The following is a 12113-nucleotide window of genomic DNA, read 5'->3' on the forward strand; positions in this document are numbered from 1 at the left end:
AATTATTTTTATTTTCGTTGTGTTGAAACATATCTTGATTACTTAATTCCCCAGAATGGAATACATTTAAAGGGTTAGTTGTCAATAAGAACCTGCCCTTAAATATCATACAAATCAAATGGAAACCCGCAGAAAAGTTATTTTGGTCAAAAAAGTGTAGTTAATCATAATTAATGAAAACATTTAACATATACACATTTAAAACACAATGCTCAGAACATACTGTGAATTTAGAAAACAATATTTTTATTAATGAATTGTTATTAAACAATATATTTAATTTTTAATATCTCCAACAAAAACTTTATTATATAGTAAAATAGACCCTTGGCTTCATGAATGCCATTCTGGATTTATTGTGTTTACTTGTTTATTCAAAAGCTATTACAAGAATGTGACATTTTAATTTTAAAGGGGTCATATGACAGTGCTAAAACGAATATTATCGTTTGTTTTAGATGTAAAGCAATGTGTATACATGATTTAAGGTTCAAAAACGCTGTATTTTCCACATACCGTGCATGTTTGTATCTCCTCTTTGCCCCGCCTCTCTGAAACGCACAGATTTTTCACAAAGCTCATCGCTCTGAAAAGCGAGGTGTGCTATGATTGGCCAGTTAACCAGTGCGTAGTGATTGGTCGAATACTGCAAGCGTTTGATGGAAATGTAACACCTCTTCATATTTGGAACATCAGGTTCCAAAGCAATTGTACTGACAGGTACGCCCACCTTACTTGCGTATAAATTTGGGTGGTCTTAGTCAACTCATACCATGAACTGATGTGGATTTGTGGGGGTGTGGTTACACGAGGCGTTTCAGGCAGGTCTGGGTGAGCATTTGCTTTTAGATAGAATGCATCTTTTGTTCCCACACTTTAATTTTACGTGTCTAATACATGCATGGGCAACTTATAACACACCAAAGACACACAAAAACACATGTTCGCGCCATATGACCCATTTAATCTGAAGGACAGAATTCACAAACATCTCATGTAATTTAGTTTTGGAATAGATATTTGGGAAAAACAAAAGCAACATTAAAAACGTTGTGATAAAAAAAGTGATGTTTTAAACCTAAATGGCTCCAAAAATAGAAAAAAAGGATCCGCACACTTTCAAAAAAGGCTCGACCAAATACATTTTTAATAATACAGAGGTCAAAAATTCACCCAATAGCCTAAATAGCAAGTGTAATCTCTCTCTCTCTCTCTCTCTTTATTTAGGAGGCGTACTCCGTGGCAAGGCAGTTTAACTTGATTCCTCCAGTATGTGAACAGGCAGAGTACCATCTCTTCCAGAGAGAGAAGGTGGAAGTGCAGCTGCCTGAGCTCTACCATAAGATAGGCAGGTGTCAATCATCAGCCAGACTTCTTTATATAAATATAACACTGTCAGTATCGGACATGTTGATTTTAAATCTCTGTTATAACATCATCTGTGTGTGACTGTAGGTGTGGGGGCTATGACATGGTCCCCTTTGGCCTGTGGGATCATCACCGGGAAGTATGAAAATGGTATCCCAGAATCCTCCAGAGCAGCTATGAAGGTACCTACAGTTAAAACTAGAAAAACCTCACTGTAGCTTCTCAATAAGAAACAAAATAAAGATTTTCTGCCAGGCATTTTTCCAAATTGTACTTTTCTTTTTTGTCCAAGTCATACCAATGGCTGAAAGATAAGATTGTCAGTGAGGATGGACGCAAACAGCAGGCCAAACTGAAAGAACTGGGCCATATTGCTGAGAAGCTGGGCTGCACGTTGCCTCAGCTTGCCGTAGGTAAGACTGCGCATTAAAGATATCTGTACAAAACATTTCAAAGAGGAGTTGGCATGCAGCCCTCAAAACTTTAGATAATACCTACACAATTTGCTTGCATAATGGCGCAAATACGGTATCTACCAACAGAAGATAACTGTTCAAGCTAACCACCCAAACCCTGACCTCTGACCAGAGCACCAAGATTAATTTAAGCTCTATTGCACCACCTCCTGTTCTTTAGCAGATGCACTAAGCATGATTCACAGAAAAGGTTTTGTACACTTGGTCTTAACTCTATTCAAGTCTTTTTTTTTCGATTTCTAGCGTGGTGTCTGCGGAACGAAGGCGTAAGCTCTGTTCTTTTAGGAACCTCTAATGCAGAACAGTTAACTGAAAACCTGGGAGCCATACAGGTAAGCATAACTGGAATAAAACGCTTTAGCAGTACCAAGAGTTTTGACTCATTCCGCATTCCTCCCATTTGTTGCACATTCAGGTACTTCCAAAGATGACATCCCACATAGTGTCAGACATCGATCATATACTTGGGAACCGGCCGTACAGCAAGAAGGACTATCGGTCCTAGGGCCTCTGGTCACGTTCAGGGTGAAGAGAGATCTGCGTGTAGCAGTTTTTATGCCATAAGTGGTTCCTGCTCCGAGTCTTTTTTCATCATCGGGTCTGGCCTCTCTGAAGCCTTAGAGTTATACGCTCCATAACGTGTACCTGCATTCCCCCTTTTGCACATCAACACTACCGCAAGAATCTCCACAACTGCCGTCAAGGTGTCAACAAGGGAAAGCTTCGTTCACAGACGGCACAGTTACGGAGCCCTCTGATGTGATCTTCATGCGTTCTGACCCATGCTTGGCCTCTGCTCTCGAATCCATAAGCGATTGGTGTGTGGAGATCTGTCGCCCTCTTGTGTTCAAATGCAGCAACTGCAAACCTGTTTTAACGAGCAAGGACTGGGTGGAGCTGTTTTTGAGATCTTATGAGGGACATTTTTATGAGAATGAGATTTTAGTGACATCATTGATAAATATATACGTTCAGAAAATGTATGATAAACAGACCTCAGTCAGTATAAATAGGCCTATAGAGTAATAGAATTAACATGCATATAGTATATTATGCCAGCAGCCTGGTGCATTCGTGGTATGTTTGTTTATCAATTATTTTCTCAGTTTCCTTTTAGGTTCTTTTTAGTAGTTCGGAGGAAACTAGGCTCCCAATATGCATGGCAGCATTACAATATAACTGGAGTAAATTTAATTCAGTCTATGGGTGCCTCATGTTTGTTTTTATTATAACTCTTGCTTGAGCCGTAATATGTCCTTCAGCCTCAGAGCTTATAGATACATTTGAAATTTTGGCATGAGGAAACAAGCAGAAGTATCTTTTAAATATGTTGATGGCTTTATACACAAGATTCCTTGCAAATCAGGAAACATGAGATATTACATGTAATGAAATGCAGGAGGCTTTTGAATAATGACATCCTTGTGTCCATAGTGCTACCTTTAGTCTCCATGCGGAGTGCCTTGATTCTAACCTGCATGAACTTTAGGGCTGGCCCGTTCTCCCATGGGTCCATGAGTGTAATACTGTGAGCTTTTCTCCATTTTAAATGATCTCTTTTGCAAAAATGTAGGAAATCGCACCATGTGGTGACTATTGTTTTCTAAGTTTGTAAAAGATGACGTGTTGGATTAACAGGCTGTTATGAATCAGGATATTTTATCATATCGTGCATCTCTCTCCTTGTATGGCCGCAGTGACTTCTGTAAATATAAATATGTAAAACCGTATATAGAGGTAGATTATATGCTTAAAATAAACAGCATAAGGTCAGCGAAACCATGTGTGGTTCCTTTATCAACTGGGTTTTCTTGGAGTTAAATATGAAGAGAGCCTTGAATAAACGGTCTTTTATTGATACAAAACAAAGAGAAGACCAGACATACAAAAATGGCCGTTCAGCATTTACCGATCATGAATTTCATGAAAGTTTAACAGATGACATGAAACGATAACGCCCCATACACACAAAAGATAACAAACCTCCTTTTACTCTTTACCATCCCTCCCAATCCCACAATCCCCCTATCTGTTTGTTCCTCATCTTCTCATCCTTATGTGATCGGTCTCTTTATTTAGAGCCTGTGGATAGCAGGGCAATCAGACCTGAAGAGGCGCTAATGGACAGAATGTAGTTCCTGTGACACACAAATCAAAGAAAACATTAGGTAAAAACACAAGGCTGTAAAGTATCAATCAATCAACACGTTTCAGGAGACAAATGTAAAGAATAGTACTCCGTAGTAAGCTTACACTGTTGGATTGAAGTTCTTCAGCAAGAAGAACGAGGCAACGATGACCAGCAAGAGGAACAGGGTGTTGTTGTAAAAGATGGAGAAGGTTGTGGCCTCATAATCGGCGACTTCGTTCTTTTTCCAAAGGATCCTGCGACAAAGACTCGTCGTTACCAATGAGGTACTTGAAAATGATTAAGCAAACGTGTCCTATGCCATAAGAACAACAATGTTGTTAGAACATGTCTGCGAAATGAGACAAACGTACCTCTCGTCCTTCTCTTTGCGGGACATTTTGCGGTTGTCGGCCTCGGAAAGCTTGCGAGTCACTTCCTTGGACACAGCATCTTCACGTTTCTGAGCCACCCTAAAAGTACCGGTTTTTTGGTTATCAAGTGACATTTATCAAGTATCGAAGAAGCAAACAGGTCTTTGGATAAAGCCAGTCAACAAATACAAACACTGTGAAGGGCTGAAACAGACAATAGATTAAAGGGTAAAGTCTTACTTGTGCTTTAGGACAAATTTGACATTCTTGTAAGCAAAGGCAACCAGGTATGTGCTGACTAGGGTCATGACGGCATACAGCACTGCGGACTGGACCAAATCCATATGCCAGATCCTCCAGAACAGCCCTGTTTCACAATGACAAATAACAACAGGGTTGTTCAAACTTCAAAGGGAAGGAATCTTTCTTGTATTTATAAATCAATAGCAATAAACAAAATCAGTTTGGCCAAAATATCACAAATCTTCAGAAGTCGTTTAGTGACCACTACCAAAATTAACCATTGCTTATTTACTGTGGTGTTTATCTGCCATGGTTACGTCACTTTTACTATTATAAAAACCATGGTTGTTTTTAAAAGGCACCACTAAAGTTAATTATAAAAAAAACATTTTGAGACACAAAAATACCAGAAAGAAATCATTTGACATTTTAACCACCGACATTACACGTATCGTAGAATAAACTCAAACCGTCACTACTATACTTCAATATTATAACCACAAAGACCTAAGCTACGTAGTCATAAACACCACCAGAATGCTGTCTACAGATGCAACGAAGTACATTTGGAGACAGTTACACAGATTGGTAGTAAACCAGGACAGGAACTTACAGATGGGAATCGCTGACACAATGAGAGCATTGCCGTAGAAAAGCGCCGTGGATTTCGCCGAGAGATTCCTGCTAAAGTCCTGCAGGAGAAGATCCTCTTCCGACTGCTGTTTGGTGTTGGTTTTTGGTGGCATGGCTCCAGTCTATCCTCTCCGATCCTCGGTTCGGGCGAAAAGAGACAGACACGTATATGATCCGAATGGATGAAGCGCTTACGCCGCGTCAGCACAAACAGTGACGTAGAATTGATGCGCTGGCAATGCAGCGAGAGACTCGCGCAGGCTCTGCCCTCTACTGCGCGGGAAGACCAAACGCATATAACCGACCACTAGTCTGTTTGTTGAGAGCAAGTAAACTGGAAATTGAGGAGGAAAACTTTTGAAAATGAGCGGGAAAGACAGTTGGTTTTAACTGGCCAGGTAAGGTGTCTTAATAAGTCTGGAATTCGTAAAACTCTTAAGTTAAAGTTAAGCGTGTATTTATTGACGTTATTCACGTGTATTGCTAATATAAGTTACATTTTACGAAACAAATTGCAATAATTAAGTTAATATGTATTTTATAATGTATATTTCATACTTTTCGTGTTGTCTATTATATCTTTCCCTTAATTTTGTAATGTTTTCCACTGATGTCTCACAGCTTTTGTTGACCGGGGAACGTTAAATTCATGCGTTACATTCGCATGAATTGTTTTTTGACAGAAATTGCTGGGGCCTGTTTAAATTTGTTTGTGAAGTATATTTAACGATTACGAAAATAGGTTGTTTAATAAGACATTGTGGAATTCGTGACCACCAGGGGGAGACAAATATTGTAAGTTAAAAGTTATGGTTAATCATAGTTTTCAAGTAGTACATGTAATATTCAGAAAATATTTTTATGTAGTTATTCAGAAGTCTTGTTTTTTGCAGACATGTTTAAAATTGCATTGCAGAGGTTAAATGACCAGTGTTTTACGGGCTAATGCTGATTGCTCTGTTTTAGTCAAGATTCAGTATTCAAGTCAATAGCTTGCAAAAGATCCTGCTGAGACAATAATCTCTCTCTCTCTCTCTCTCTCTCTCTCTCTCTCTCTCTCTCTCTCTCTCTCTCTCTCTCTCTCTCTACTGCATTTTTGTCATGTTTCTAGTTATGAGGATGTTATGAACGTATGCTGCACTTTGCTTTGGAAAATAAATGACTCTTTCTACCCCTAAGCCACTTTTGAAATGTAGTCTTCATCCTATTTACCCTTCACACTAGGTGTGGAATGCAGAATCATTAATCACAATGAAGCCCAGATGAAAAATTGTGAGTCGCGGCCACGCAAGAGAGAAAGAAAAGAGAATGAAAATGAATTGTGGATTAAATGACACAATGTCTGTGGACAATAAAGGTATGCAGAGAATAGTAAGCGAGACAGTTGTTAGGGTGAAGTTGACATGTCACATGAAGCGGGTTTCCCCATCCAAAGGCCATTTGTGACATGACGTGGGTGTAAACGTCAGGATTTGTTTTTATTTGAAATCTGAATGACTGACAGTCCTCGATCCTGTTTGATCACATTTGCAGCTATTAGTGTTGAATGGGTGGATCCGTTTTGGTCACATTGTGCATGTGATGATGCTTTGAATGGAAAGCAAAAGAATATTGATAACTGACAGGATGACAGTTATATGTTGCATAATTTGTCCATTCGATTTGCTCTTTGTTTTCTTTTTAAAATTGATACGTGGAGTGTTTATTTTAAAGAAGATATCTACTGTAGCGTTAGCGTTAGCAGTTAAACCGTTTAGAAAGACAATGGAGAACATTCATAAAGCAAAGAAAGAGCCACTAGCATGGACTTAGCATAGCTTTATAAAAGCTTAAACTACTACTATTTTACTGTTAATTGTTAACATTTTAGCAATATATAGTCAAATTATTGTGATTATAGCAAGCACCACTAATAAAGTGCAACAAAATGTTTTTGAAGTACTGCGTCCTGTTGTGAAGTGCTATACAAAATAAGTGGAATGTGAGATGGCCTTTTTGTTTGTAGTAGGGGTCATAAATGTTCTTCAGAAGTACAGGGCACATGCTTGGCCAAAGGGAAAAGGCTTGAGGGTTAGACCAACCTGCTGCCAAGGCCGCTCACAAAAACAAACACCAAAAAGAGGGAAAGTAGAGGATGACATTTTGGCAGGAGAGGAAAGCTCATTCGTCTATCTGCATCTGAAAGGTCACTGTGCTTTTTGTAGCGTCAACTCTGCGTGTGAAGAACACGGGAGATGGAAAAACAAACTTTGTGTGACCACTCATAAAGCGAAAACAACACAGCAGGAACACCAACCTAAAAAACTGTGTGGGGGCTGTAGAATAAAAAAATGATAACTCTGCTCTTTGGCTTTAATCGAACTTTACATTCGAGAAAAGACCGAACAAAGAAACAACAACAACAAAAATTGAGGATAATGACTGCTGAGTTAGCCAGACATTATGTCCTGTAAAGACTGTGCTCTGAAAGACTTCACTGTTTGTGCATTACTAGAAGACACTAGAAAAGAAGAACACATGGTTTGTGTGAGCTGAGCTGTGATTATGTGGCCCATATATACTGAACAAACACACATTTTTGACACATTTGAACTGACTCATGAAGAGCTCTTGTGATGTCGGCAAAAGACTTGTGTGGAACGTTATAATGATGCGTTTCTGAATCACAGCCCAGTTTATAGAGGACACATTAGTGTGGCTCATCCAGAACTGGAGACCAACCTAATTGTTTTGTTTATCTTAAAGTGAAAATAAAAGTGAGATATAGGAATGGAGTCAATGCACTGTGTTTATAATGTCTATAACAACGCAATCTTGTGGCAATTTGTAACTATTTCTTGAGTTGGCTAATAATATGGAAATGGGTAGTTGACAAATATACTGTACATGTGTCCTATGGTGTAACATAGCAAAAATTTAGAAAGCTTTAGAATTTAGAATTGATTTTTATACATGATATAAAATGGCAAAGGGGTTTTATCTACATTGTTATTTTTTTCTACATTTTTGCCGTCCCACCATAGGACACATTTATGATAAATTTATCAAACTACCCAATATCCAATATGTATAAATTCGAACAGTCTAAGTTTTGGTACGATCTGCTTCCACCCCAGTGATGGTTAGATTTAGGGGTTGAGCTTATTTATTGCTTTTTCTAACAATCATACGTTTTTGTATGATTTATAGCGTACAAATTCACAAATCACAAATTAGCCATCTTGTGAATTTGTTATGAAATTTGTGACATCAAACTAATAAAAAACGTACTTTTTTGAGTTTGTACAAAAAAAATTAAGAAAACACTATTTTCTATGTAATATTGTTGGCAAGAATAAATTGACACAAAGGAAATGTGCAAAAATTAGTGATGCACGATACTGGATTTTTGCCGATATCCGATATGCTGATAATTTCCACCTCAATTAAGCCGATGCCGATACCGATATATGCTGTCTATCCACCATAGGTGTCTTTGAAATGGAGACTACAAAACGGCAGTGTGCAGAGACGAAAGTCACAGGGCGGCGTGTTGCATATTATGCGCGCTTGAGCTCAAGTTCAAAGTCTACTCCCGATGGGCAGGATTCAACTTTATTTTTACTCTGTGTTTTAGTTAAAAACGTTAATCAATAAATAGGCAGTGCGCAGCTGACGGGCGCAGAGATGGATTTCTTTGCACTCAGTTAATGTAAGAATGTGCTGCTTTTACAAGCATGATTTAATTACAGCTTCCTATCGGTGAGGCATATCGGTGTTATTTTCTTTATCGGCCGATAATTAATTTATAAGCCATCGGCGTGCCGATAATATCGTGCATCCCTAGTAAAAATAATTCAGATTCAAGATGTTACACGTCCTGGGGTTTCTTAAATTTTGCAAATTCAGCTAAAAATTTTAAGATGTGAGTAACATGAATTTTCACAGTTAAAACAGCATTTACAGAATTAAGTTTATCCCAACTCTTTAATCTGTCAAAGGCTTTTAAGTTCTGTTATATGAATGCACTTTCGTTATGTAGAAATCATTAGGTTTATTATTGTATTTATTATGTAGAAACCATTATGTTATGTATTCATTACATCCCATTTTACTCCCCTAAAATTCAAAGGGCTGGAAAATCCTTTTGCTTTTTACTGTTGTGACCATGCCGAAGGTGATAGAGCTTGTATGTCACGTCCGCTCTCTATGAATCACTGGCAACACTAAGGATTGTAATAAACAGATTAAACGCCACTCCCTCTCCACCGCTCTAGACTGTTAAATACACTAAATAAATGCAGCTTGGCATGCCCACAATGGAAGAGATGAATGAGCGTTCTCTTCATTATCTGTGCCATTGAAGGGAAAAGCCTGGGAAGACCTTGTGTTGCCTATTTTGAGAGATACATTTGATGTGTTTTGTGTCATAATATATAATGTCATACATTTATTGACCTTGTTCTTGAGTACTGAAAGCTCTCCGCCCAAACCTCATTATGAACTTGTACTCACAGCGCCTCCCCTTCCTTCTTCACTATGGTGGGGTGCTGTCTATTTACTTTGTTTTGGAACAAACAGAGAACCTATCTCTGGTGAAATAAATTAAATCTCAAAAACCACAGAGAATTAAGACGTTTGCATAGGATCTTAGAACGAAAAAAAAAAACATTTACCAGTGCACAATTTTTGATCTTTGATTTAAAAATATGTGTTGGGTGTCAGATTGCAAATCTTATTCAATTGTAAGCTCTAAAATGTCTATTTCTGTGTAAAATGTATTACAGTAGTATTCATATATTATGTTCATGTTTGTATTTACATTTATACCACTACAACATAGTTCTGAACATCGCAACTGGGTCAATGTTACTTTTCCCAAACACTTAACATAGTTTTGACTTATGGCTCATTTTATGCTACTCTCCCATATGGGCCAGAGCTATAGTGCTATATGATATATAATAACATAATTACAGTATGTTAGCATGTGTATTTAAAATCATGTTTTAAAAAAGTATGTTTCAGATGTAGTTACATAACAGTTGGGCAGCAATTTCCATTAGTTGTTCCAAATTTAATGTTGGTGAGCAATATTAGTTAATAGAAAGTAAAAGGTACATGTTTAGTTATGTCAACAAGACAAGTGTGGGCGTGTTTCCATATGTGTTTATCCAAATGTACGCGTGTAACGTTACGTGGGCAGAGAGGAAACCTGGGACCTAGATAACGTGGTGTGGAAGGAAGGGGGGAACCCTTCAAGGAAGTACCACTTGGGGAGCCCATGCTCCATAGAACACCTCAAAGACATGAGATGTGAACTTGAAAGAGTTGTGGATCTAGGTTGGAGGTAGATCAGAGCATTAGGATATAACCCTGTGCACACAGACAGCCCAAGCCCTTTACAATGCATATTGGCCAGTGCGATTATGATAATGGTTGACCTTTTCCATAGCTAATATTACAACAGGACGCCCTTTTTGTTTTAGAAAAAAAATGGGTTCCCTGTGCATGCTTTCACAACAATATCATGAGAACCAATCAGGTCTGTAATGACACAATAAAAATGTAAATCTTTTTTTTAATGTCATGTTTTTTATTAGTTTGGCTGTAGCCACTTTAAAAACTGGTTAATCTACAAGAAGAAGAGAATAACACACCCAAGCTTACATCTGTACGCCAGATGGCTCCGTTTCTAATAGACAAGTCATATGCATCTGTACATCGTACACTTTCTTTATGTGCCTGTAGCTGCAGCATCTTTATCGTGTTAGCCTTTTCTTGGAATAATGCGTGCATATTTCCTTTTTTTATAAACTGGTTGTTCCACAGGTTGAAATAGGCTGATAAGACCTAAGGGTATAGAGAATTGGAATGCTTTATCGTGCAGCGCGTTTCAGAATCCAACCCAAAATATTCATATTTTTAGGATAGTCCAGGTGTTCTATAACCAGCAAATCAAGGTTTTCTGGTCGTCTTGAAAATGTGGGTCAAAGCAGGGTTGGACCTGAACCAGTTAGAAAGATCTCCAGTCATAGGACAGGACACCCCCTAAAATGAATAAACAACATACACATAACTCTAAGCCACCAATAGAGGGCAGGATAGTTTTCTCAGTTGGGTTTCCTGGAAGACATCTGCTTGACCTCCAATTGAATAAGCAAAGGTTTCTTAAGCTTTGTGTGATGTAAGCGTTCAGGATACAAGATGTTCATGTACCGCATTATTAAATTACGCCATTCTTGACCTGGCTATTGCTAAAACCATGTGATAGACCTTTTCATAAGCAGTCACAGGATACATCAGGCAATGATTTCTTGTCCAGATCCTGTGATCATTGCATTTACAATGATGTGCCATTTGAAGCTGTTGAATCATAGCATGGCTCAAAGTTCATCGCTCAAGCCGTGAAAAAACATAATCCTAAAGTAAATTAGGCTTGCAATCAGTGTAAAGAGAGATAAGACAGCAACCAGGAAACTTTGCTGTGACGACACCCTATTTTGCACCAGCATATTCTCCATCTGGAGTTCATTCAGTTTCCTTTACTTGCCATTCCGTGAATCTGTTTCTTCCAGGAAATATGGTAATATAGTTTATTTTCTCTGTCTATAGAATCTTCTCCAAACTCACATTTTTTAGGTTTGTAAGTAACCAATCAACTGTCAGAATTGCTTCTGTTTTTTCGTCTTGTTTGATCATTTTTTTGTTGTTGTTATATTTCTGTATCGGTTTTGCCCCATTCTACCTTGTCTTGCAATCCCATCCCATCAGTCTTGTCAGAAAAAGCTTGTTAGAGTTTGTTGTGGATTTGAAGAGCAGGCAGCTCATATATGCGTGTCCTGGTGTGACCCACAGGGGTCTAGGGGAATATTCGGAGTGAGAATGAGATGCCTCCGACATCTAAAGTGA

At 38.3% G+C, this 12113-nt stretch overlaps 2 protein-coding genes across 5 annotated transcripts in view; one reads left to right on the forward strand and one right to left on the reverse strand.

The window, feature by feature from the left end:
* Window positions 1–3624, forward strand: part of kcnab1a (potassium voltage-gated channel subfamily A regulatory beta subunit 1a) — a 106215-nt gene extending 102591 nt beyond the window's left edge. For 2 of the 4 annotated variants that reach the window (XM_057347961.1, XM_057347963.1), the window contains 5 exons: window positions 1228–1348; window positions 1456–1550; window positions 1661–1781; window positions 2088–2176; window positions 2260–3619. In XM_057347961.1, the coding sequence (XP_057203944.1) occupies window positions 1228–1348; window positions 1456–1550; window positions 1661–1781; window positions 2088–2176; window positions 2260–2349 (516 nt within the window). In that variant the 3' untranslated portion in view covers window positions 2350–3619. Of the gene's footprint in view, window positions 1–1227; window positions 1349–1455; window positions 1551–1660; window positions 1782–2087; window positions 2177–2259 lie in introns of all 4 variants that reach the window. The other 2 variants (XM_057347962.1, XM_057347960.1) reach the window with 2 other exon arrangements.
* Window positions 3625–3679: 55 nt separating this feature from the next.
* Window positions 3680–5425, reverse strand: ssr3 (signal sequence receptor, gamma). Its single transcript, XM_057347964.1, has 5 exons — window positions 5203–5425; window positions 4587–4713; window positions 4347–4445; window positions 4098–4229; window positions 3680–3982 (listed from the first exon to the last, which is right to left on the reverse strand). Exons 1-5 carry the CDS (start codon window positions 5333–5335, stop codon window positions 3916–3918), a joined length of 558 nt encoding a protein of 185 aa, XP_057203947.1. The 5' UTR covers window positions 5336–5425; the 3' UTR covers window positions 3680–3915.
* Between the last annotated feature and the right edge of the window lie 6688 nt (window positions 5426–12113).

The sequence above is a fragment of the Triplophysa rosa genome, linkage group LG12 (assembly GCF_024868665.1).
Source record: "Triplophysa rosa linkage group LG12, Trosa_1v2, whole genome shotgun sequence".
Lineage (NCBI taxonomy): Eukaryota > Metazoa > Chordata > Actinopteri > Cypriniformes > Nemacheilidae > Triplophysa > Triplophysa rosa.